A 23,786-nucleotide genomic window follows, 5' to 3' on the forward strand; every position below is an offset into this window, starting at 1 on the left:
AAAACAATGCAAACCAAAAACTAAAATTTACATTGTAAGTAGACTGCGCTTCAGTTATTCTTTATTAACCAGCGATAGCTTAAACTGATCTAGTAATAGTTTACCTTTAATACAATACACGACCAGTTTGATGACGACGAATTTTGTTTGAAAATTACAGACTGCGCCTACCTTGATGCAAAATTCTCTTCGGAGTCTCTTCAGAAAAAATTGCTCACTCGTTGTTTTAGAAGCCAAAGGATCAACATAATTTTATAGATAGCTCGAGCATTCATACAATCTATAGTTGATGAAGTATACAATATTATATGACAAAATGCTTAAACTAAGAAAATACAAAAAAAATCACTAACAGTTATTTTTATTAACTGTCAATGATTATCGGCCTCCGTGTAGTTAGAGATCAAATGTTCAGTCGTCTGTGAAAAAAACTGGTATATATGTTCATTTGTAATTAGTTATTGAATCACTTAACTGCACGCAAACTTTATTCGCTTCGTCGCTAGATAATCAGATACAGAAGAGCTAACGTATTAAATACAATTAGGGATCTATTCTCAATCTTTGCTGCATTTGAACTCCAGAAGATCCGATTCCTGCCATAGTTAGTATAATACCCGACCAAACAACAGACAAATTCGTGAAAAAAACGGAAATTGAACAAACATAATACATCTAATACAGGAAATTTAACGTCCCTAACTTTTGTCTCCCGAAAAGAGACAACGTTAGTTGAAGACAAAAAATGGAGAAAGAGAATGGCACCGATTCAGACGCTTATCGCTCTGTGTTCCCCAACAAACCTTATCCCCCCACACCCAGTACAATTCTGCCAAAACAAGTGGATGCTGGAAAGTTGGAGCAGTTCCAGAAAAAACACTCAACTCACATCAAAGACAGCGATGACGAGGATAACGATGGCCCAAAACAAGGTAAAGTTGCAATCATATCAACTCAAATATTTTCTCGTGAGTGAAGCCGTTGGACAAAAGTTAGATCAGACTTCAATTTAAAAGCTGTGTAAATTACAAAATATATTAGTAGATAGAGCACTTAATAAATATTCAAAGAGGCAAGTGATTTTGACAAGAATAAAGATATCTATTCTGTTTTTTGTTTTTGTCAGTTTTTTTTAATGAGCCAGTGTTAAAAATTATGTCCAGTCTTTTTTTATGACACCTTTTAAAAATTATGTGTTGCTATATAGCACGTTACTATGTAAAAAAGCTGGATAAACCCAGAACAAGCCACAGAACAAGTTTATCCTCAATATTTTTTAGCATTTTGCGATATAACCAAAAAGCACTAGAAACAAAATATCAATTTGAAAGTTGCCAATTTACCAGCATGTCTTTAACTTATTACATGGACCAGCTAATCATATTACTAAAATTACGTTTCACTTGATAACCAATTGTTGAACAGCGAGCTGAACAATACACACAGGTAGGTATACATATGCTTATTTGGTTAATTGGGGGGAAAACTATTAATTTAGTTTCTACATTATTCACTATGCATATGAAACTAATGCTAGCGTTTTGTTCAAAAAATGTTTCCCATTGATGAAAAATTTTGGTTCCCTGGCAGTTGGGTTTTGAGATATTTGTAAAAAGAGTTTTAAGCAGTTCGAAGGAAAATTACCAACAAGTGGTTATAATTGATGTACTACGATATCGCAATTCCTATCCACTACCCCATGACATGAATACCATAGATTTGTTCCTCCTAGCTCTGCGAAAAGTCAAATGTTGAAAAAAAAATAAAGCCAACATGTCAGCAATAAGGGCTTAGCCTTACTCCAATTACCGACCCTTAAAAATAGCACGTTTCCCCGGAAACGTAAAAAATAACATGCTCACTAAGCTCTGGGGACTGGCAAAGCAGAATAGACCCGAACATCGAGCAAAATCAAAAGTAATATTTGTCTAAGTGGACGTACAACAAACTGTTTACAAACTTAATTTACCACTTTCAACCCAAATTCTTCTCTAGGTTCTGGGACGATGTCATCCATTAAAAAATCAGCGCTACGTCTCCAAGATGCCACGATGCCAGAGACGGCTACGGAGCACAGAATTCTGCAGATCATTTGGATCCTGGCCTACATCGGCCTAACAGCTCTATTTCTCTATCAGTTCAGGTCACTCGAATTCTCATTCTTTCATATTTTTTCATTTGATTCCACAAAAATGACAAGAAAAACACAACTTTTCGAATTTTAAAAAGCAACCAATTATCATCACTGCACTGAAGCCAAACTTCAGCTTAAACCTAGAATGTTTGGTTGGTTTACAAATATTCAAAAAAATATAAATGTTCCAGATTTCAAACAAGACGGCTCATGCAAGACTGTGCGTAGCACAAAAGTTCCAAGATACGGCTCAACTTTGTACAACTGTTTTTTTGTTCTGAGAGGAAAAGTTTGTTTTACAATCAGTCTAGCAAAACTCATATTGAAGAAATTCTTTGAAGGAATCGTGATTAGAACGTTATTTAATATGAAAACTGAAAAGAAAATCACAACCCTCATTTCGATTTCATTTTAACAGATAATAAATCGGATGCATTTTAAAAACTTGAAGTAACAATTCATAAACATGAATTTCACAAAGAGCAATCTTATCTTAAACAAACACAGACAGTAATTTCCAAGATATAAATGAAGCGATCAGTTTACGAATAAATTATTGAATTTGTCCTCGTCCCAATAAAAATTTGCCCCATTGATGAGATACCTACCATAGTTAGACAAGATTCAGTTAAAAACTTCTCAAAAAAATCACCGAATATCAAGCAATCATCGCAAATGAGAGGTGTTTATGTCAAGTTCCGTTTTTTTCTGACAAGTTTGTTCCAAGTTATTCGTGATTCAGTAGATCTATAATGGGGCAATTTCCAATTTCTCTCATTACAAAAACTGAAACCAACAAAAAATGTTTCTGCTCAATTATATTTGACAATTCGGTATTGGTATGAATTGGTTTGATATTAAAGTTATTTGGTTTGATATTAAAATTTTTTATACTCAAACCGAGAAGTTTGTTATGTCAATGTCCTCGCGCAGTTGAATTCTTTATTTTGATGAATCAACCCATTTTTGAGTCAACTGGACAAAAAACATTCAAAAGTCAACCAAGCATAAGTTGAGAAAAAGGTTGCAATATTGACGAACACAATATTCGTCTTTTATTCAAACAAGTTTTTTATCCTTGTTACCAATTCCCTATATATGATCAATTGTGCCATTCATTTGTACACGGAAACTGTTAAGCCACTGAGCTTGATCTTGGCTAGTCTATTGCAGCAATTTAGAAGAAAAAACAGTTTCTACCTCAACAAACATGCCATAATCATTTAACGGAAAATAAATTAAGTCCTTCTGTAGAAAGCCAATTAAAACAAAATTCAAGTGGAAAAACCATAAGAGAAGCGCAAACATCAACGTCAATTCAAATCTGAGGCAAGGAAGTTGAAAAAAGAAAAACACTCTTTTCGATTTTTTTTCGCATTCTTACAGAGCTTTCCCTCCAGACAAACTAAGAAATCAAACTAAAAACATTAACCAATCAAACGTTCGAGGGTTTCAATGCAGAAAGTTAACAATACATAGCATCAATTTGCAAAAAAGATCATACCAAAAATTTGATTTTCTACTTTTCCTAAAAAATTCCGCATTTCAGTTTCCGAGTCTCTTTAGTTTGTGGTGACTGAAACGGTTGGGCAGCTATAGGCCAATGGATAACTTATTCTTAAGACACCTTAAGCATCAGGATCAATCAACAGAAAAAATAAAAAAATCTTTCTCACCATTTTCCGTTTATCTCGTCTCAAATATCCCACTTATGGTCAATTCTGTGACAATTCAATCAAATCAATTTCAGATAAAAAATGAGGTCTCAGATTGGGGTTTAGCCTATGCCCTGTCAGATCTATTGAAATAAGTTATTTTTGTTAAATAAAACTTTTGATCTTTCTCTTTATTAGTTCAATGAAGTTACAATATTGTCCCCATACTTTTGTCGTTGAATAAAAGTCTCTAAAGTGGTTTGGTCGGGGGCCCAGAAAAACCTCCACAGATATAAATGAAAAATTTCAAATTACTGTTTTTTCCTTTCTCTAGTAATTTTGTTTTCTGTAGTTTTCCTGTACACAAGGAATATCACAGGTCTTCCTTCGGGAAGGTATTGTGTCAAATGAAGTAAGAGAAAATAAACATAGGAAAATCAGTATTTTAAAAGGTTTATTATGTTTCAAAGAAAACGGTAATTAATTTTTTATAAAACTTATCGTCTGTTTAACTATCCGATTCACCTGTCTTACAAAAATTTTTGTGTTTCGGTTAAATCAAAATCATTCGAAACATTAAAAAAAGTTTACAAAATGGGTACTAAGAGGAATTGAACAAAATTGCAGAACGCAAAAAAACGTGTTTTCTCTGTTTATTGTCTTTTGAATACTTAGATTTTATGAGGAAATCTACAATTTCTTTTGTTTGCAAACAAAATTGTATCATAGAATATAATTATACATTATTATATAGTTCGATTATAATTTTTCTAGCAAATATATTTATATAGTTTAACATTTCGACATCCTCTGCAACGACGCAATGACCATACACAACCCCCCACCAAAAAAATAAGTAAATAAAAAACTTTCCTTTCCTTTTGTTCTCTGTTCATTTATAAACAGCTACTCTTCTTCAAAGTAATAAAATTAGAACTTTTTAAAATCAAATCTTGCCTCTAAGAAGGGCTACAAAAAGGTGTTTCAATGTTTGTTCTCTAAGATGCCAATACAAAGATTGGCAAAATTCAACGAGCAGCAAAACCAACTTAATTTTGAAACTGATCGAAGTTATTCGTAGTATGCGGGTCATATGAAAACAACAAAAACAAAAGATGTTATACAGTTTGACAATAAATTTTTCTCAATTCGAGAGAGTGATCGAGAGAAAGAGTAAATAAACACATTTAATGGCTGCTACATTTTTTTCTGGTCAGCGAAAATATGAAGACATCAACAATAGTGAATTATTAACATGATTGATGTCCAATTCGGAAGTTCTAGTTACCACCACTTGGATGCATAAAATGACATTAAAAAATGAAAGAGTAACAGAAATTGAAAAACTTAAAAAACTTGGAAAATGAAAGATTTTCCGACTTCAAAGAGGATGACAAATTATTCTAAATACTTTTTGCCAGAATGATTTGAAAATGTGACACTTGTCAATTTTTACACGAAAAGTTAGTTTTCTAGCTCCGATTTTTTTATTCCATTCCTCGCACATAAAAATAGGGTACATGGAATGAAAAACTTCTTATTATCAAGACAACACTTGACAAAGTAAGTGACCATAATTTTTCACTTAATTTTATTAGTTCACTAAAAGTTTTCAACTGGTTCTTTTTTAAACTTTGAGTTTATGTTAAAATCTGATTTATATTATAAAATAATTGATAATGCATTTAGATTTTCATACCCTTGATTCTGGCAAAACTATATCAACACAAGAGCTCCGAATAGTTTTTTTGTTTCGAAATAAAAAAAGTACTCAACATTGCTGCGGAAATGATGCTTCAGCGGAGTTTGGAAGAATTGATAGTCAAGAGAACTTTTCGTCTCAGAACACCAAGATTTCGAAAATTTTTAGACTTGTGTTGGAAAATTTTGTGCTGCACAGTCTCGAGCGAACCGTCTTGTTTAATAGATGTTATATGCTGCAAAAAAAAGATGGCGTTCGACAATCCAACCTCACTGCTCATAGAAAACACGGGGGAAAAATTGCAACACTAGCGTTTTGAGGACGATAGACATATGAACTTCACTTATATACATTAGATAAAATGGCCATTTTTAATGGGATTACGCGGTCAATGAGATAGGATTTCCAATGAGACGGGAAACAATACGGGGCTAATGTCGGATTTCTCGAAAATATATACTCGATTTTTTCAGTTAATTTGACGACCCCTGTTTTAAGATTAGTTGCGTGAGTCAAAACTGGTTTCACTCAGAAAATCTAGTTCGCTTAAAACTGGATATATGTGTAGTTATATTTTGTGATGCCTGTTTTTAGAGCTAGTGTGAAAACTTTGGAAAAAACTTCGCAAAATTAACACGCCGTTAAGTCACACTTTTCCACGCTATAAGTAACTCTTTCCAATTAACTTAGAAAGGTTAAATTGAGCCGAAATGAAAGAAAGCCCAATTGCTTATTAATATCAGTAATGCTCCTCTCGATGCTAAATGCGGATTAAGATGACGATTAGCAGCTTTGCAATTACCCATATTATTGTTCACAAGAACAAAGTCTTTGAATTGGGTCTGAAGTAATTACAAACAACATTTGGGCAGGACGGTTTTAGGCTGCTTACATGCTCAAAATTGTGGGAATGGGCTACGTTCATCCGTGAACACTAGTTACAAAATCAAAGCCTTTTCATACGATATAAGTAACTTATTTCCATGTTTTTTGTAACTATATTCCATCGTGGAAAATGGTAACTAAAAATGAAAAATAGGACAAGATTGTATCAAACGTTTCCACAAAATGCAACATTTATTGCAATTTGCCTTTTAGGACATTGGCCACGTTATGAAAAGTATGGCTCAGGTGAATCCTACATAGATCATAATACAATTTCAAATTAAAATCGAGGAAAACTGAATGTTACGTTGCTGTCTGTTTCAGCATTTTGGTGAAAAACTACCTGAAATATGATGTAGATATCAGTATTGAGATTCAAACGGCACAATCACTGAAATTCCCAGCTGTGACAGTTTGTAATGAGAACCCTTTGCGGAGATCTCTCGTTGAACGGGTCAATAAATTCGACGACTTGGTTCTCTTGGATGACTATGCAATGAGCTATGTGTATTCAGTTGCAGAGAACACACATACCAACTTGAACTTCCCAGACTGTGCTGAAGGATTCGACGCATGTAGCAACACAAAAGTATGCAGAAAATTAAACAGTTACTGTCTAATTATGCCGTACATTATATTGCGAAATTGCTCGGATTGAGAAAAATTATGAGGCACAAAGCTTGTTCAGATCGCAGACCCCGTGGCTAAAATAGGCTATGTGCACAAAAACATTTTAAATTAAAATTAGGACACTCGTCATTTTAAACCCAGAACTTTGAGAATGAATTGCAACCAAAAAAGAATTGCAACTTTGATGAAATGGAAAAAAAAGATGATGACGTAACACAAGATAAAATTTTGGAAAATGAATAAATGTGAACTATGAAAGCAGGAACGAAAAATGCACTCAAATTATCCGAAGAATAATTAAATAACGCGAGCTGCGAGCACCTACACAATGATATGTTTCATTGGGAACTTCTGGTCAGAAATTGCTCAAATAACTCTGGAATACCCAAAATTTATACAAATGTGAAAAAGAATTTAAAATCCATTTTCCCTTAAGCTTGTGTTTCGCTATTGAGCACCTCTTTCGTATAAGGAAACTGAGAATAATCCTAACGTTCTATGTAAGGGAAATCTGATTGATATAGCAACAAGGCGGCTCGGTAATGTGCGATGGCACATAAGGTTCCGACCCAGCCCATCCACAATTTTGGTATAATTGTCTACCAAATGAGGAACAGATGGAAAAAAACCCAAAAATTATTTTTTTGCGAATCCCAAAAAAGCCCAAGCCTTTTTCAAAAAACTCTGTATGAACGATAAGATAGCCTCCAAAGCAAATAACTCAGTGGAGAAAAAATTTATGCATTAGATTGCTGTAATATGTCATTATTAAGAAAGCGAGTCAAGAAGAACAGCAAAATCAAACAACAACAAACATTAATTACATCAAAAAATTTATGTCCCTCTTAAAAACTAAATTTAATAACAAAGTCAACATACCGTCAGATAAACCTAAAACTAAACAAAAATAACTTATAAATCACCAGAAAACATATGCGACCAGTCCATAAAAAGGTTTGGTAACAATTATACGAAAAAGAACAAAAACAGTAAAGTAAAAAAATTAACTTATTTTTTTGAAACAGTTAACTTCAAAGTAATAAATACCATTAGGAATCAATTAATATTACTACAAATTTACGATTACCGCTGCTTCTATAGAAGGGCATTAGGACCTGTCCTTATTCATTTTTGAAAGCGGCTAAAAAGAACAACAAAGACAACAAAATTTCAATTGAAACTTGCCAGAAAACGCTGTCAAAACCGTCAAGCCAAATTTTGGCACTCAAAATATATTTGATAGCGCCTTCTTCAAACAGTTATAATGTAGTACGTGGCCATTCATTAGAAGGACTAGGTAACAAAAAAGCGAAGTGCTAAAGTATGTAATACTTTTAATTTTTTTTTTGAAACAAAATTACATTCGATGTCATGAAAGGCATTAATTACAAAAACAGCTATTTAATTAGGGTCGTTTATTCATGAAAAGGAAGCCCTCAAGACCTGTAATTATCCAGAATATTTCTTGCATCTACAAAAAGAACGTCAAATATGACAAAAATCAAATTAATTGTGAAAAACCGTTGTCGAAGCCAGTAAGGTCATAACAAATTCTTTAAGAAAAAAAATTTTGGGACAACAATCTTTTTATTCCCTTGACACCCATAATGTCATATTTGACCTGTAATTAACTAACGAGATTAGGAAACAAAAAGAAACATAAAAAGAACAAAATTGCGAAGTTAAAAAGTTTTTTTTTTAATTTTGGAAAACGATTGTTTTCAAAATCATGAAAGCCATCAGCTATCTACTAATATCAGAATATTGGTTCTTCTATTCTTCCATGAAAAGCCAATGAAAGCTATCACTATACAGGAAACTTCATACGACCGAAACGACAAAGTATAAATGACAGTTAGAGACAAAATTAAAAAAAATCAATTGATTTCTTCAAGAAAGAGGCGTCGAGGCCGTTAAAACGATGATGTATATCTTTCAGGATTTTAATATGTTCGATTGTGTCTCATTCTGAATGCTAATAAGGTGACATGAGAACTGTCAATAATGTGACAAAATTAGAAAACGTGAAAAACTGGCAAATATCAAAACAAACAAAAATCTGAAATCTTGTAGTATCAAAGCCAGAAAACAATAACTTCAGGCTTAAAACTGCAACCGAGAATAAATGTTAAATCATTAGAAAGAAAAAGCAGTCTTTCTTTGCTGACACTAAGCTGGAAGTTGAACAAATTAAGAAAAAAAATAGAGGAAAAGTTAATAAAGCCATTATTTATTGAAAAGTCAATTAATTTTAAAAAAAAGAAACGCCCATGAACTTTCAATTAAAAAACTAAATGCATTAGCTTGGAGCCGCTGAGCAAGCGAATTGGTTGGACCTATCACTCCTGAGCTTTGATTTGATTTGTTCTGTTCTTTATTATTATAAAAAGGTCTTTTTTTAAAAAAAAAGACCGACTGATTACAACCCATTTTTTTTGGATTGCAACAGTCCAAGAATGGCCCAAAACTAGCCCTGCTAATAATTATTGTCCATAAGGAACAATTGACTTTTCGAATGTTGTAGATATAGATAATTTGTTAGTTGAAAACTCAAAATAAATTCTGCAATTTTGATAATCAACGAGTAAAGTTAGCACAAAACGGCAAAGCTTTAACTACAGTGCACTCTCAGCGGACTCTGAAGTAGAAATAGCCCCCCTCTGAGTCTACAAAGATTGTATGGGTGTTTTTTGGGGGTGTACTGTCGGCAAATTTAATCAAAGTGGACTAAAGTAGCTTATTTCGTGCTGTTTTTGATGAAAAAGGCTAAATTTTGAAATGTTTATCCAGATTTTTTGACCAAAAAAATTAAATCAAAACAATCAACAATGCTTGTTCGTCTTCAAAAATAAAATCAACGACACTATTCTTAAAAATTATAACAAATTTTAGCAAAATTGACGAAAATTTAGGCAAAAATTCCGGAAAATGTGAATAAAACAATGTGAATTCACTCTTCTTTTCTCAGAAGTTTAAACCTCGATAACTCCCCGTAGAAAACGAAAATTAAAAAAATCTTTTTAATTCCATATTCTACGCTGGACGAGCTTTCTAATGATACCAATCTCAACTCTCTACGATGAATATATCGAGCGGCGAAAATTCACGGAACAAAAAAAACCCATTTGAGTATATAGTTCCTCCCCCCTCAAGAGGGTCGGAACAATAAGGTAATTAAAATGTTGTTATTAACTCAGTGACCCTGACTTCGCCCTTAATTCAAGGTTCGCGTCACCAAATCAAGAACATATCTGTGACATGCCCACGGTCAGATGTGTGTCGTCTAAATACAAAAGCTTAAGAAAGTTTAAAAGTTTTTGCACACTATCATTTAGACTTATTCCAGAGGGACCCATGGGCCCAAAATTAAAATTCGCTTGGAGCAAATTTAAATTTTTGTAGTTTATATACTTCTGACTTGAGCATTTGTTTATGCTCTGCACTGCCTCCTTACTTCATATATGTACATGCAAAGTAGAGACTAATTCAGTGTTTTTTTAAAAATAGAACTGAAGGATGATTCTTTCAGGTTTGCATCTCTCATCAATGGATCTGCAATGGCATCGACAACTGCGGAGACAACAGTGATGAAGAGCTACCATACAACTGCACTGAAATACAAGAGGAAAGAAAAGCTAACAGAACTGAGGAGCAAGGTTAATAATTTCGCACGGCTTCATTCAGAAGTGACCGACCAATAACCCAAATTTTTGATCACGAGAGAGCTTTGCATTTACCCTGCTTTACCAGTTGAGAGACTGCTAGTTGATTAGTTGCACATCAAAAACATTTCGTTATCTCTTCGCAAAAGATATCTATCGGCCAACATTTGCTAAACAATAACTCGGCCTGGTATAAAATTCCTAAACTCATATAAATTTGGAGGACTGCGGAATAAAACTAGCCAAAGTTATTGCCCAATTTTAGGCATTTGCAACTGGCCCTATATTCAGTGTCCAGACGAAGAGCTCTGCGCAGTAAAATGTGACAACCGCTCTGAGTGTACAGAGACAAAGGGTTACGACGAGAGTCTAAAAGCTGGATGTACCGACAATTCATGCATTTTTATATTAGAGGTTACTTTGTTAAAATGCTCTTGACTAATCTTAAAAGTAAAAAAAGTTTTTTTGGCTATGACTCAGCTTTATTTTACATTGATTTTACAAATTTTATGTCTCAAATTTGAAATTTTACGTCGTCCCGTTAGGAGGATATATTTGTTTTCATATTTTTCATCTTTCGAAACAATACTGAAGAATTGACTAAGCAAAATACAAGATTAAAAATGAAAAGATAGCCAAAGTCGTGGCAGAGAATTGCATTTTTGGGACAATAACCCGTTAATTTTAAATTCTGAGATGCATTCCTTGTAGCACTCTGCTTATACAATGAAATCAGCTCTCTAAATGCAGGAAATATACAAATTGAAGCATCAAAACTAAAATTACTAATGTGTCTTTCAAAATAATAATAACATAGCTGGCAGATTGCCAGAAAATAGCCGCAATAGATTCGTAGATCGGCAGTCTAAAAAAAACAGTAAAAAAGACAGACCAAAAAAATTCGTCTTTTCATTGAAGGCTGATCTGTTATATTTTGATTAAAAATCTGTATAAGTTTTTGCTGCCTCTATTAGTTGATCTCAAATAACCTTCATTTAGAGTGACACACGCCCATTTGACCTTATCTCTTTGAATTAAAGTAAATAAAAGTCAATTTCAAAGTGAGGAAGTCATTTTTGAGAGTGAGGTAAGTCAAGTGTGACCGAAAATTTAATCACGCGCATGAACAAAAAAAACTCGCTCCACTAAGAGCGAAAAATGACGTCACACCACCAATTCAGTTGAAATTGCATGAACGAATGAACAAAAAGTGGCTGTGACGTCATATGGTCGTAACAAAAATCATGACGACGAAATAAAAAAAAACCAAGAGAAGGCCAATAATAGCCCCAGCTATCGCTGTGCGGCTATTAATAAGTTATACTAATGGAATTACGCTACAATGAACATCTATTGTCTGTCTTTGAGATTTATATAGCTCATTAGGCTGTCATTACACTGACTAAGGATAACTAATTAATTAACGGACAACTGACTAAGCATTTTTTTCAGGCTAATCTTACCGAACAATACATCACTTCTGATAACTATCCCAACAACTATGATTCAAACACTGACTGTTTGTGGTGGATTGATGCTACAGAATCTGATGACAAGATTGACATAACATTTGAAGATCTCTTCGCTGAAGGAGAGACAGCAGCTATTGACATACAAATCATATACTGAACCGTAATTTCTCCAGAAAAAAATTACTCCTGATAATTGCGTAAGCATCATAATTAAACTGGAAGGCTGCAGAAGAAATGAATGCAACAGAAAAATTAGCCAGATACATTTAAAGAGTGAGATGCGCTAAATTGGAAAGTTTTCAGAGAACAAAAAACGAGATCACCGATTTTTATAGAACATTCAGCGCTGCTAAAAACTTCCAAATTTATCAACTATCGCAGACTTAGAATAGTTCTGACAACTTTTACCTTTGCAGCGTTTAAAAAACGGTGCCAAAATACGGAGCGTGAATTCTTTTAGAAGTTTTTAACTTTTGTTTCTCGATTTTCCGAATGATTTTTGTCTTATTATGACTAGATTTTTTAGGAAGTTCCATATTAGAAAAAAAAATAGTTTATGTTGTGAGAAATTCAAATTAAATACTAAGCTTAATTGAGATTGGGTTTGATAGTTCTTTTGTCTACCCATCTAACAGGCTAGTGTGTGTGTGTGTGTGTGTCTGTGCGCGTCTGTGCAAGTGTGTCTGTGCGCGTGTTTCTGTGCGCGTGTGTCTGTGCGCGTGTGTCTGATTGTCTGTGCGCGTGTGTGTGCGCGTGCGTGTGTGTGCGTGTGCATGTGTGTGTGTGCACGCGTGTATGTGTGCGTGCGTGTGTGTGCGTCTGTGTGGGTGTGTGCGTGTGTGTGTGCGTCTGTGTGCGCGTGTGTGTGTGTGTGCGCGTGTGTGCGCGCGTGTCTGTGTGTGCGCGCGTGTGTGTGTGTGTGTGTGCGTGTGTTTGTCTGTGTGCGTGCGTGTGTGTGTGTGTGTGTGTGTGCGTGCGTGTGTGCGTGCGTGCGTGTGTGTGTGTGTGTGTGTGTGTGTGTGTGTGTGTGTGTGTGTGTGTGTGGGTGGGTGGGTGGGTGTGTAAAGCTTTCTAAAATATTTTTCAAACAGTAAAATATAATGGCTTTGCAGGTTAAATACAAGCTATTTTGACAACTAACGTAGCTTAACTGTCAGGTTTAATGGTCAAAAACTCCACGGCAAAAACTCCACGAAAAAAACAACTAATTTTAGATAGGAAATAAATCCCACTTTTAAATTTGAATTTTGGTCGTGCTAATTTGTTAATTTTGATAAAAGTCACAAACTGTTGCTACAATTTGAGTTTTGACTTCATTAGATTGGCTTCATTCTTCACTCGTCCTCCTCAAATTGCGCTCACAGAGCAGATGTTGAGCAAATATATCTATATCAAACAATCAGCACCTCAAAGTAGAACAGCCACAAAATTGCTCATTAAGTATTTTTGCGTGTCTTCACGTTTAATTGCTATCACGCAACCTGGCATTAGTACAAATATTTGTATTTTCCCCAGTGAATAGAAGGATTGGTCTTAGGGACTACATTAAAACAATTTTTTTTTTGCATTAATTTACATGCTAAATGGTCCTAAATGGACTCTTTTGGTCCTAAAACGAGAAAAGGCGCATTGGATAGTCGCATCGCTAATACGAGGCCAATGCACGCCGAATTTTTCTTAACCGGGACAATTTTTAACTCCGAACTTTTCGTATTTGTCGATTTCAAAAACAGAAATAGATGTTGAAATAAACATATTTCGTGGAGAAAAAATAGGACAATACCAAAACTAGAATGATCGTATACATGTCAATTTGTTGCTGATCAGGATCACCAGGCGACTGTTTTGATTACGTTGAACTCTACGACGGACCAACAGTGAACGCATCAGCTATCAAAATCGACGGCCGACAGAAGGCTTGTGGCTATTCGAGCCCAAAGAAGAAAACATACAGCTCGACGGGGAGTTCACTTTTAGTTCGATTTGTATCAGATCAACTGAACAACTTTCGAGGATTTAGAATATCTTATCAGGCTAGCATTGGTTTCCTCCCGTGAGAATTATTAAACATAGCCGGCAGATTGCCGGAATAGCTGCGAAAGAACAGACCTGCGTGCCATATAATAGATAGAAACAGATACAGATCTAAACTGAAAAAAAAATCGACGACGCTCAAAAAACTAGGTAAAAAACATTCAGCGATGAATTAATAAAGCTTGTTATAATTTATTCCACAGAAGCCTCTTATTAGGGACCTTTACTGCACATATGAGTTCCTTTGACCTTAACCAAATTCAAATAAAACTTGAGTTTTAAAGTGAAAAGTCATTTTATTGAGTGAGGTAAGTCACGTATGATCAAAATCTAATCACGCAAATAACCTAAAAACTTTTGCTAAAGCGAGTGAGAAATGACGTCACGCACGAAAATACCGTTAGTGAGAGGAAGAAGTCATTCGGAAAATTTGACTTTTTCAGCTTTGCTGTGTGAACAAATGTAAAACGAAAAAAGAGCGTCAGACGACGAAACAAAAAAACCAAGAGCACCGCAATATAGCTACGCTCAGCTTACAGCTTCGCAGCTATAATAAACATAGCCGGCAGATTGCCGGAATAGCTGCGAAAGAACAGACCTGCGTGCCATATAATAGATAGAAACAGATACAGATCTAAACTGAAAAAAAAATCGACGCCGCTCAAAAAACTAGGTAAAAAACATTCAGCGATGAATTAATAAAGCTTGTTATAATTTATTCCACAGAAGCCTCTTATTAGGGACCTTTACTGCACATATGAGTTCCTTTGACCTTAACCAAATTCAAATAAAACTTAAGTTTTAAAGTGAAAAGTAATTTTATTGAGTGAGGTAAGTCACGTATGATCAAAATCTAATCACGCAAATAACCTAAAAACTTTTGCTAAAGCGAGTGAGAAATGACGTCACGCGCGAAAATACCGTTAGTGAGAGGAAGAAGTCATTCGGAAAATTTGACTTTTTCAGCTTTGCTGTGTGAACAAATGTAAAACGAAAAAAGAGCGTCAGACGACGAAACAAAAAAAAACCAAGAGCACCGCAATATAGCTACGCTCAGCTTACAGCTTCGCAGCTATAAACAAACGTAGCCGACAGATTGGCCGGAATAGCTGCGAAATAGAATTGCATGCTGTATAATACAGATAGAAACAAACATCTGTAAGTCCGCAGAAGCCTTTTTATTCGGAATTTTTATTTCACGTATCAGTTCCTTTGACCTTAAACTAATTCAAATTAAACATAAGTTTTAACCGTTTTTGAGAAATTTTCGATCACAGCCTGTTTTCTCGGTCTACTAAAAAATAAATGTCAAAAATCATGGAAATATGTGAACAGATTTAAAAAAAAAACAGCTCCCCAATACATTTCAAATTCTTTGAATTGCAAGAAACAGCGAACAGATCAATATAACTAGGCTCAACTTACAGCTTTGCAGCTATAAGAATTTTTTTCTCCCAGTAGAACTGTTTTCAGCAAAAAATCTGCATTTGGCAAAATATCTGCATTTGCCAAATTTGCATCTTATAGAGAGTTCTAGCATTTCCTACACAATTAGTATTTTGTTTGATTTATAAGCACTACGGAATAACTTTTGACCTAATTTTGAATTTAAAAAGATTTAGCTACAAAACCAAAATTACACCTTTTGTTGACAAAATTTTCGTTGATAGTTTTCTATAAACTGCTGACAGATAATTGCAACACCTTTGTAAAATATAAGATTAAATCTAAAATTGAAACGCCAAATGGCACCTTTGTAAATAGGCAAGTAATTTAATACGTTCCTGTGAAAATTGAAATTTAATCCATTATGAAAAGGACTTCGAATATGATGAAACCAATCACTAGGCATCCAGTAACGCCGAAGGCCGTAAAAAACGACAAATTGCAAACACAGATTCAAAACTATCACAGTTCCAAAAGCGTCAAGTATATGAACATTTGAAGCAAAGATCTCAGACTTCGGCTACTTCCGGCTCCAATCGGATAAAGAAAGGGAAATTAAAAGGATTTTACTCGAGATATACAAGGCAAGCAGAAAATGACGACACTGACGACTCCGATTCCGATGAATACGATTCGGAAGAATACGAATATGAGTATGAAGGCGACACCGATTATGATTACGGAGATTACCAAAATTATGAAGATTATCAGAGGCAAAACGAGAATTTCAACCCATTTGATCAATTCGTCAACATATCTGAAAACGATTATTTCACTTTTTATGAGAAATCGAAACTACCCGATTTTTCGGACTTCAGATTAGCGACATTTTTTACGCAAAATGAAATGAAGTACAACGGGTACCAGAAAAACGATTTCATTGTTCAGTGCACATTTGACGGTAAAAAATGCGGAGCAACTTGGTTTAAAACATACCAAGACCCGTATTACGGAAACTGTTTCACTTTCAACTCAATCCGAGATAGAAATTTGTCAAATCCGGTTTTCATTCGGTCAAGTGCCAAAACAGGGCAAGAGTATGGGCTAAAACTCACTCTGTTCTTTGACGTGGAAGAGTATATTGGTCTTCTGGGACAGAATGCTGGCGGGAGGGTTCTGGTTTTTGACCCAGAAACAGAAGGACATGTCAGATCTCAAAGTTCTGCAGTGGGAGCAGGTACAATCACATTCATCTCAATCAGGTCAGCAAAACTAATCTTACAACATTATACTGTAATTAACAAATGCATTATAATTTGTGATAAAATCCATGACATTGACAAGAATATGTTCTGGGAGATTTTCTTCATGCAACCAAGAGTCACGCGAACATGCAGATAAAAACTGAAACATGACCGACTCAGGTCGGAAGAACTGTTCCGAAACGACTGGCGAAGGGTTGGTTTTCGTAGTCGATAGCTCAAGCTAGGGAGCAGATCTTGACTGGGTGAAGAGGAAGTGTAAAGTGTAGAGGGGGCAAAATTAGGCCTACACAGCAGATGTTGTCGGATTGAGCGAGGGAGGGCTGCCATGCGGGGTTGTTGCAAGAGGGGTCCAAAGCTCCCGAGAATAGCCCTCTCGCCATACATAAATTGGTCTGATTGGCAGTTTCGGTTATTAGCAAACTTGTAAGCCACTGAGAGGACTCCTCAGCGACTTACTGCCCTTGTGCTTTAATAGCCAGCAGATTGCCGGAAAATAGCCGCCGTTGACGCACTAAACGCACATCGGGATTGAAACAGAAAAAAAAGAAGAGATAGAAATTGACAAAAAAATTTTCCTAAGTTTCAGAAATTGTTCTAATTCAGTGCGCAGTTTGTTAGATTCTAAATCTATACTTACTTCAGCTTCTAAAATGAAAGGTATTAAACTTAATATTAATATCAGCAAGCAATCGCTCTAAGGAACTTTGATAACCTAACGCACTATGACATAATGACCGGGCTTTATCGGTTTATCCATTTTCGTTTGATTTTAATTTTGCTCTTTTAACATTGACCGCATTCACTACATTCCGTGATTTAATGCGTTAAAGAATTTAGAATCCATTCAGTTGAAATATATTTTATAGTTTCTAACAGACTATCTAGGAAGGCAAATTTAGTTACTGATTTCTCTAGTTCGGTTATAGAAAATTCTGCGGAATTAAAACGGATTTCTAAATTCAAATGAACTGTGAACCTCGTGAAAAATTTGTACCATACCAAGTACTAAATTGGTATTAAGTTAGAACAGAAAGTCACACTGAAACTAACAGCTTTGTTCAAGAGCAAATCAGGAAAAAAACTCGCCGAGAAAATTAATTCAAGGATCTGGTAATAATTTCCACTTGAACCGGAAAAAAATTCAAGAAACGTCAAATTGCCCGGATAAAAATGCATGGAAAAAATAAGTAAATTCAAAACAATAACAACGAAGGAGTTGACAAAATTATTTCATTAAATTCAATTTGCGAAAACTCTAAAATCAACAACCTAAGACTCTTTAAAAGAAGTGAACGTTCACAGAAAGAATTGAAACCTTAAAAAGTTTGGGCTGCAAAAAAGTTAGCATTATCTAAGATTTCAGAATTTTGGTTCACCGTAGGTATCAAAGCAGTTCAAAGAACCATTCAGCACAATACAAACTGTTTATACATATACTGTAACAATTTATACAGGTAGTAATCAACTACAAAAAATCAATTTTAATCTACCCAGACACACACACAACCAATTCCTCAGTATACAAACAAATAGCTCCGGGAATTTACAACGGCCCTATGATATTTTTATCAATTTTCAATATGAGTATTAGGTTTTTGTATTGTTTTAAATATATTAAACTCTTAAATATAAAACCATCAATTAGGATAAAAATTTCCTCATTATATCTCTGGTACCTACTGGAGAAAAAAGTAGTTGAATGTTCGGCTCAATTTTAAAGAAAAACTAGATAATGAGCCAACAGTTTTACTTTTTTGCAATTTTTAATCAGAGAACCAATTTCTGGAAAGTGAGCAAAACAGTTCCAATAGTTAAATATACATCTTGAAACGATGTTTTTTTTGCTTTTTACCATCACAAACGGTGATAATAAGAGTTTGACCATTGAGCACACTTTTTTAGGTTACCGACTTCTATCTACCGTAGTATTTGATACTTTAGAAAAAAAACCATTAACTTTTCGAAGAAATTTTAAATTTCGATAGTTTTTTTTTCCAAAATGAACCACTTTGGCAAAAAAGGGTTGTTTTGAGCAGTGATTTAAGGTAATATTTAGGACCAATAGCCACCATTGGGGTAGAATTTTTAAACAAATTAGTTCTCGTTTATATCTCACATCAGTAAGACACCCCAATTTAAGACTTTTAAAAACCCTTCTAAATGAGGCAAAAAAATTGATCCCCAAGCTGCTTATTTTTGAGATATCTTCACTTGTCTATGGCTCGATAAAAATGTCATCCTGGTATGAAGCTAATGGCATCTTTCAGCATACCCAAAAAAATTCTAGTTAAAGTTTGCTACTTTTAAGGCACAAAATAATTTTCTGCTATTATGATCAACTGTCTCCAATTCAAAAAGTTCGATTTAACTGGTCTTTAAGGACTCAACTAGTCAAAATTGTCACTTTTCGTAGATTTCTTATACAATGCTCCCTGATTTTGTGGCTCCAAAACTGCGCATTGAAATATTTTCCAAATTTGCGAAAAAACGTTTAATACAGTTCAACCAAACAGCATCTAACTTTTATCTCTTTGCCAGCATCACTAATCGATCGGATCGCACACTTCAGGACTTCGTTAATTTGATATAGTTATGTGCAACACGTTTGACGAAATTTATGAGTTCACAATTCCCGTGATTCTGCCCTCAGGTGGCATAAAGTTTTTTTTGCACAGGTTTACGCAAATAGAACGCGAAGGGGGTAAATACGGCAACTGCACTGAGGGCTGGCCTGACTTTTTGCAACTGAACACAGAATTTACGACAAAGTGGCCGAAATACGACAGAGAGACTTGTCTCTTCTACTGTCTGCAGAATGCGATGGCAGAGAGCTGTGGATGCACAGACAGTTACGAATTCAACTTCAGCACTAATTCAGTCATCAACAGGGCATCCCAGTTCTACTGTGACGTCACTAACAGAACAGAAAGCGAATGCAGACAAAGTAAGATAGCAAATAATACTATATTCCCCTCTCAACCACCGTGCATCTCAAAAAAGAGCTTGACCAATCTTCGCAGCAATAATGTTACCGCGTCAAAGTTTCAAACGCAGAAAAAGTTGCCATAAACACCAAAAAAGTATTCAGGCTCACAAAATGAAATTTAGGGAATAATAAATAGGAAGGAACAGCTGAGAACAGGCTACTGCTAAGGCGCTGCAGACTAAATAAATTATGCAGAAACAAATTTTTAGTATCAGAAAATAAAGGTTAACAGATCGAGTTCTGATACAACCGAGATCAAACTTAACATCCCCATATCAGAAAGATTTTCGGAAAGCTTTTGGACTGAAGCGATTTTGAGAAAAATCAAATCAATGTAGTTTATCTGAAATCAGCCATGCCGTGTTGTTTAAAGAATTGAACTTAACAGATTTAAAAAATAATAGCATCTTATCCTTTTGACCCAAGCATGGTGTGTGAACATAATTTGCACCTCTAAACGCACAATGCCATTTTTACGTAACTATTCACTATGCTATAGCACGTGCTCTGTGAGATAATTTTGAAAATAAAAAAAAAATGAGAACTTTTCTTTGTCAAAACTTCATAAAGTCAAAGAAGAAATTACCTGTTAAATTCTTAAGTTGCGGTGAGAAGAAAAAGCAACAAAATTAAACTTGATTCAGACTATTATTTCGTCTGGGCGCTATCAATATTGAACTATTAATCGAATGTCAAGGTAAACTCTCGTACCTATAGAAACCTGATTTAAACATCCACTGACCTCAAACTGCTTAACTCGATTGCATGAAAAGAAACATAATTAGAAATACATTTCACACGCCCAAAACAGAAAATGTTCTTATAAAATTCAAATTTTTTCTGTATATTTTTGCATAGATAAGTACGCGCTGAATTTTGCATATTTTCAGGAAACAATTTTAAATAAAATTTCAGTTCATTCAATTCTTTTTACCCGTGCTCGAGGCCACAACAGTGCAACTGGGGTGCATATCGTACTGTTGGGGGCAAGCCGAAAAGGTTCTATTCATCAATATTATAAACAATATAGGCAAAAAAAAAAGAAAATAGAAAATTTGGATCTTTTTCGTTTCGTGTTTTTAAGCCCCCGATTACAATCTATGAGCGGTTGTATAACACGTTACTCGCTAGAAAAAAGCACTTAAGCCTGGCCATGTAAAAGTTAAATGCACACTAAGCTGTGGGGTGACAGCATAGATCCGAAAACTTTGACTAAGAAAATTTACTCAAAGATCCAATTACTTTACACACAGTGAGAAGTGAGAGTAACACTGTTTTCCTGTTTAGATATTTACAACAAATTCAAGGACAGCACTCTTGACTGTGGAAGGTGTCCTCAAGGTTGCAAAACAACCCACTTCAGTCAGCGACAGTCGACATCTCCTTGGCCATCTGAGGCGTTCGCTGCATTTTTTGCTACAAACATGCTCAAATCCAAATCAGAGCGAGTCCTCAATTACATGTCAGATATCATGAACAACGAAAACTTGACAGAAGCTACACTAAAGGACAGTTTCCGCAAAAACTTTGCTCGCGTTGAAGTCTTCTATGAATCCTTGAATTTTGAAAAGATGTCTGAAAGTCCAGCATATGAACTGGTTGACCTCATAAGCGACTTTGGAGGTAATATTGGACTTTGGCTAGGCTGGAGTGTACTGGCTGTTTTCCAAATTGTCCAATTTTTGTACGAAGTTGGGGAGATACTCATTTGTAAACGGAACAAAAAATGACAATTTATACAGCTTGTTGAGAACAATTTGGACCGAAGGAGCGCAAAATTTCAATGAAAAGTTTAAAATTTCTCAAACATTGTTTTTAATATATACAGTTAAATATTTAACTTTATCATCTCCGCGGATGAACCAGAGAGGATGGGCAGTCATCATTAACTGACTAAAAGAAAATGCCATATACCGATTGCCTTTGTTCAAATAATGTTGTGCTATTTTATCGCTTCACATAAATGTCCCATTAATTAACCATAAAAACTTTTAGTGTGTGTATGTCATCACAAGCTTGCAAAGTATATTTTTGAAATTCTATATTTTTACTCCTTCAATTTTTACTCCTTACGATCTTATCTTGCTTACTTCAACAACATGCGGTTAAAAATGGGATATTGTAGTAATAACAAATTGGATTTGGCTGTCAAGTAAATAACTGGCTTCAGGCTGCCTTCTTAGTCTAACATTCATCCTATCCATTAAATCCTATAAAAAATGTTTGTTTCAAATTTGTGGAACCAACAAAACTGATGTGATTGACCGCTGTTTTTAATAGACTCTAATTCAAACAAAAACGGAACTAATTTAAACCATGGAGTGGATTCATTTCACTATTTGCATTGAATGCCCAAAAAAAATTGGCATTGACGGTTTTTGAAGTTAACAACAAAAACTTTACTGCATCACAGAACAACTGACGTCATCTTTGAGAGCAAAAGAGCATAGGAACTTCAAGAATCAAATCATCACTAATTTAAGCAACATTCAACTCAAGATTGTAAAGCAAAAGATTATTCCCTCATCCCATCCCAAATTACGTAAATAATTAATTAGGTTCCTACTTTCTTCTCAGTTTCTAAGGAGAACAGTTTCAGGGAGGTGACGCAATTAATCATTAATCAATTTATTTTGTAAGATAAATTAAGAATTCTTTTGTCGTGGCTTAAGCAACATAAAACCTATACGGATAAAGAGGTAGACAGCCGGACCCGCCGTTGATAAATAACGTTTTCAATCATATTCAAAGAGGTCTCTATTAATTTCATTTGATAATTGATTCATCATTGTCTCTCCTTGAATTATTTCAAACAGGAGCAATCTACCGTCACTTTTGATCGCAAAAATTACAGGTTTTCTTCCAACTAAAAACAAGTCCAACTAAAACACTAAAAATTGGAAACAGATCTTTGAACTATGATACAATTTCAGATTCTGTCGCTAAATGTAGCCGCTATATTGTTTACTTGTTTACATAATTCAAGGCTTATATTATCTTTGAACGTGATCTGCCCTCCCCCCCCCCCCCCCCAAGCAAAAAGAAAACCCTATCAACTCTTTTGTAGCAGATCAAGGTGCTTCAAGCAGCTGATTACTCCAATCATAAGATCATTTTTCATCAGATTTATTGATATAACGTGCAGTTTACAACAGTTTCATTATTAAAACAATTTTAACTCTTTAAATCTATTACGACAGTTTAGACATTAACTTCTTATTTTTTTCATAAGGCTAAGTTCAGTTACAGAACATACTTTTTAGTGAAGACAATTTTGACTCATTCAGATTTGAAAAGAGAACCCACTCCGCAACAACATTCCCTATTTTTGGAGAATTAGCCTGTTTTAAATACAAGTTCACTAGTTTAAATTTTTAGCGAACTAAGAAATTCTATCCTTAAAAAAAATATTTCGTTTTCTCTTCTATACAACTTTAAAATTGAAAAATTACATAGATATAAACATATAAAAACATTTAAAACAACATTTATTATGCCAAACAAAAAAAGAGTCAGAACGTGTTTAAATTCACATTTTGCTGAGTAAAAACACGTAGCCACTAGAAATGGTCATTATTTGAAAAAACTTCATATATGATATCAGGTACTGGGTAATTTTGGTAAACTCATAAAAACATTGCAAATTAAAAATAAATTACAAAATTTAACCTGCAAAAACCAAAAATGCTGAATAACGGTGCGCAAAAAGTTTTAAAAAGCTGTTATCGAAAAATAGAAAAAAGGTAGCGACTTTGAATTACCTTTCAATGTCTTTCCAAAAAAAAACGGTTAAATTTAATATCTCGATTGAAACTTCTACTTTTAACCGAGTTTTAAAAATATTGTGAATGCAGGGTGTATTACAATTGCCAAGTGCGTTAGTCCTATTCAACGGGTAAGAAGTTTTGACGTTGCCATGGCTAAGTGTTTACAAAAAGTGTTTGTTTCTGAAAAACAACTAAGTGGTAAATTAAG

The 23,786-nt window shown here is 34.5% G+C and overlaps 2 protein-coding genes across 2 annotated transcripts in view; one reads left to right on the top strand and one right to left on the bottom strand.

The window, feature by feature from the left end:
• LOC142334567 (N-acetyl-D-glucosamine kinase-like) overlaps positions 1-23,786 on the bottom strand; it is a 144,666-nt gene that overhangs the window by 56,283 nt on the left and 64,597 nt on the right. The window lies entirely within an intron of this gene.
• On the top strand, positions 402-22,234 carry LOC142334543 (uncharacterized). The gene is made up of 10 exons (XM_075382665.1): positions 402-932; positions 1,996-2,143; positions 6,701-6,965; positions 10,536-10,662; positions 10,934-11,082; positions 12,121-12,257; positions 13,966-14,173; positions 16,023-16,822; positions 19,501-19,769; positions 21,099-22,234. The coding sequence occupies exons 1-10, from the start codon at positions 746-748 to the stop codon at positions 21,539-21,541; spliced, it is 2,733 nt and encodes a 910-aa protein (XP_075238780.1). The 5' UTR covers positions 402-745; the 3' UTR covers positions 21,542-22,234.

Source organism: Convolutriloba macropyga, chromosome 1 (assembly GCF_964194025.1).
Source record: "Convolutriloba macropyga chromosome 1, txConMacr16.3, whole genome shotgun sequence".
Taxonomy (NCBI): Eukaryota; Metazoa; Xenacoelomorpha; order Acoela; family Convolutidae; genus Convolutriloba; species Convolutriloba macropyga.

Coding starts and splice junctions, on each gene's coding strand:
- LOC142334543 (XM_075382665.1), top strand. CDS start 746: ATGGAGAAAGAGAATGGCACCGATTCAGACGCTTATCGCTCTGTGTTC. Junction 11,083..12,120: donor CATGCATTTTTATATTAGAG/GTTACTTTGTTA, acceptor CATTTTTTTCAG/GCTAATCTTACCGAACAATA. Junction 16,823..19,500: donor ATCACATTCATCTCAATCAG/GTCAGCAAAACT, acceptor TTTTTTGCACAG/GTTTACGCAAATAGAACGCG.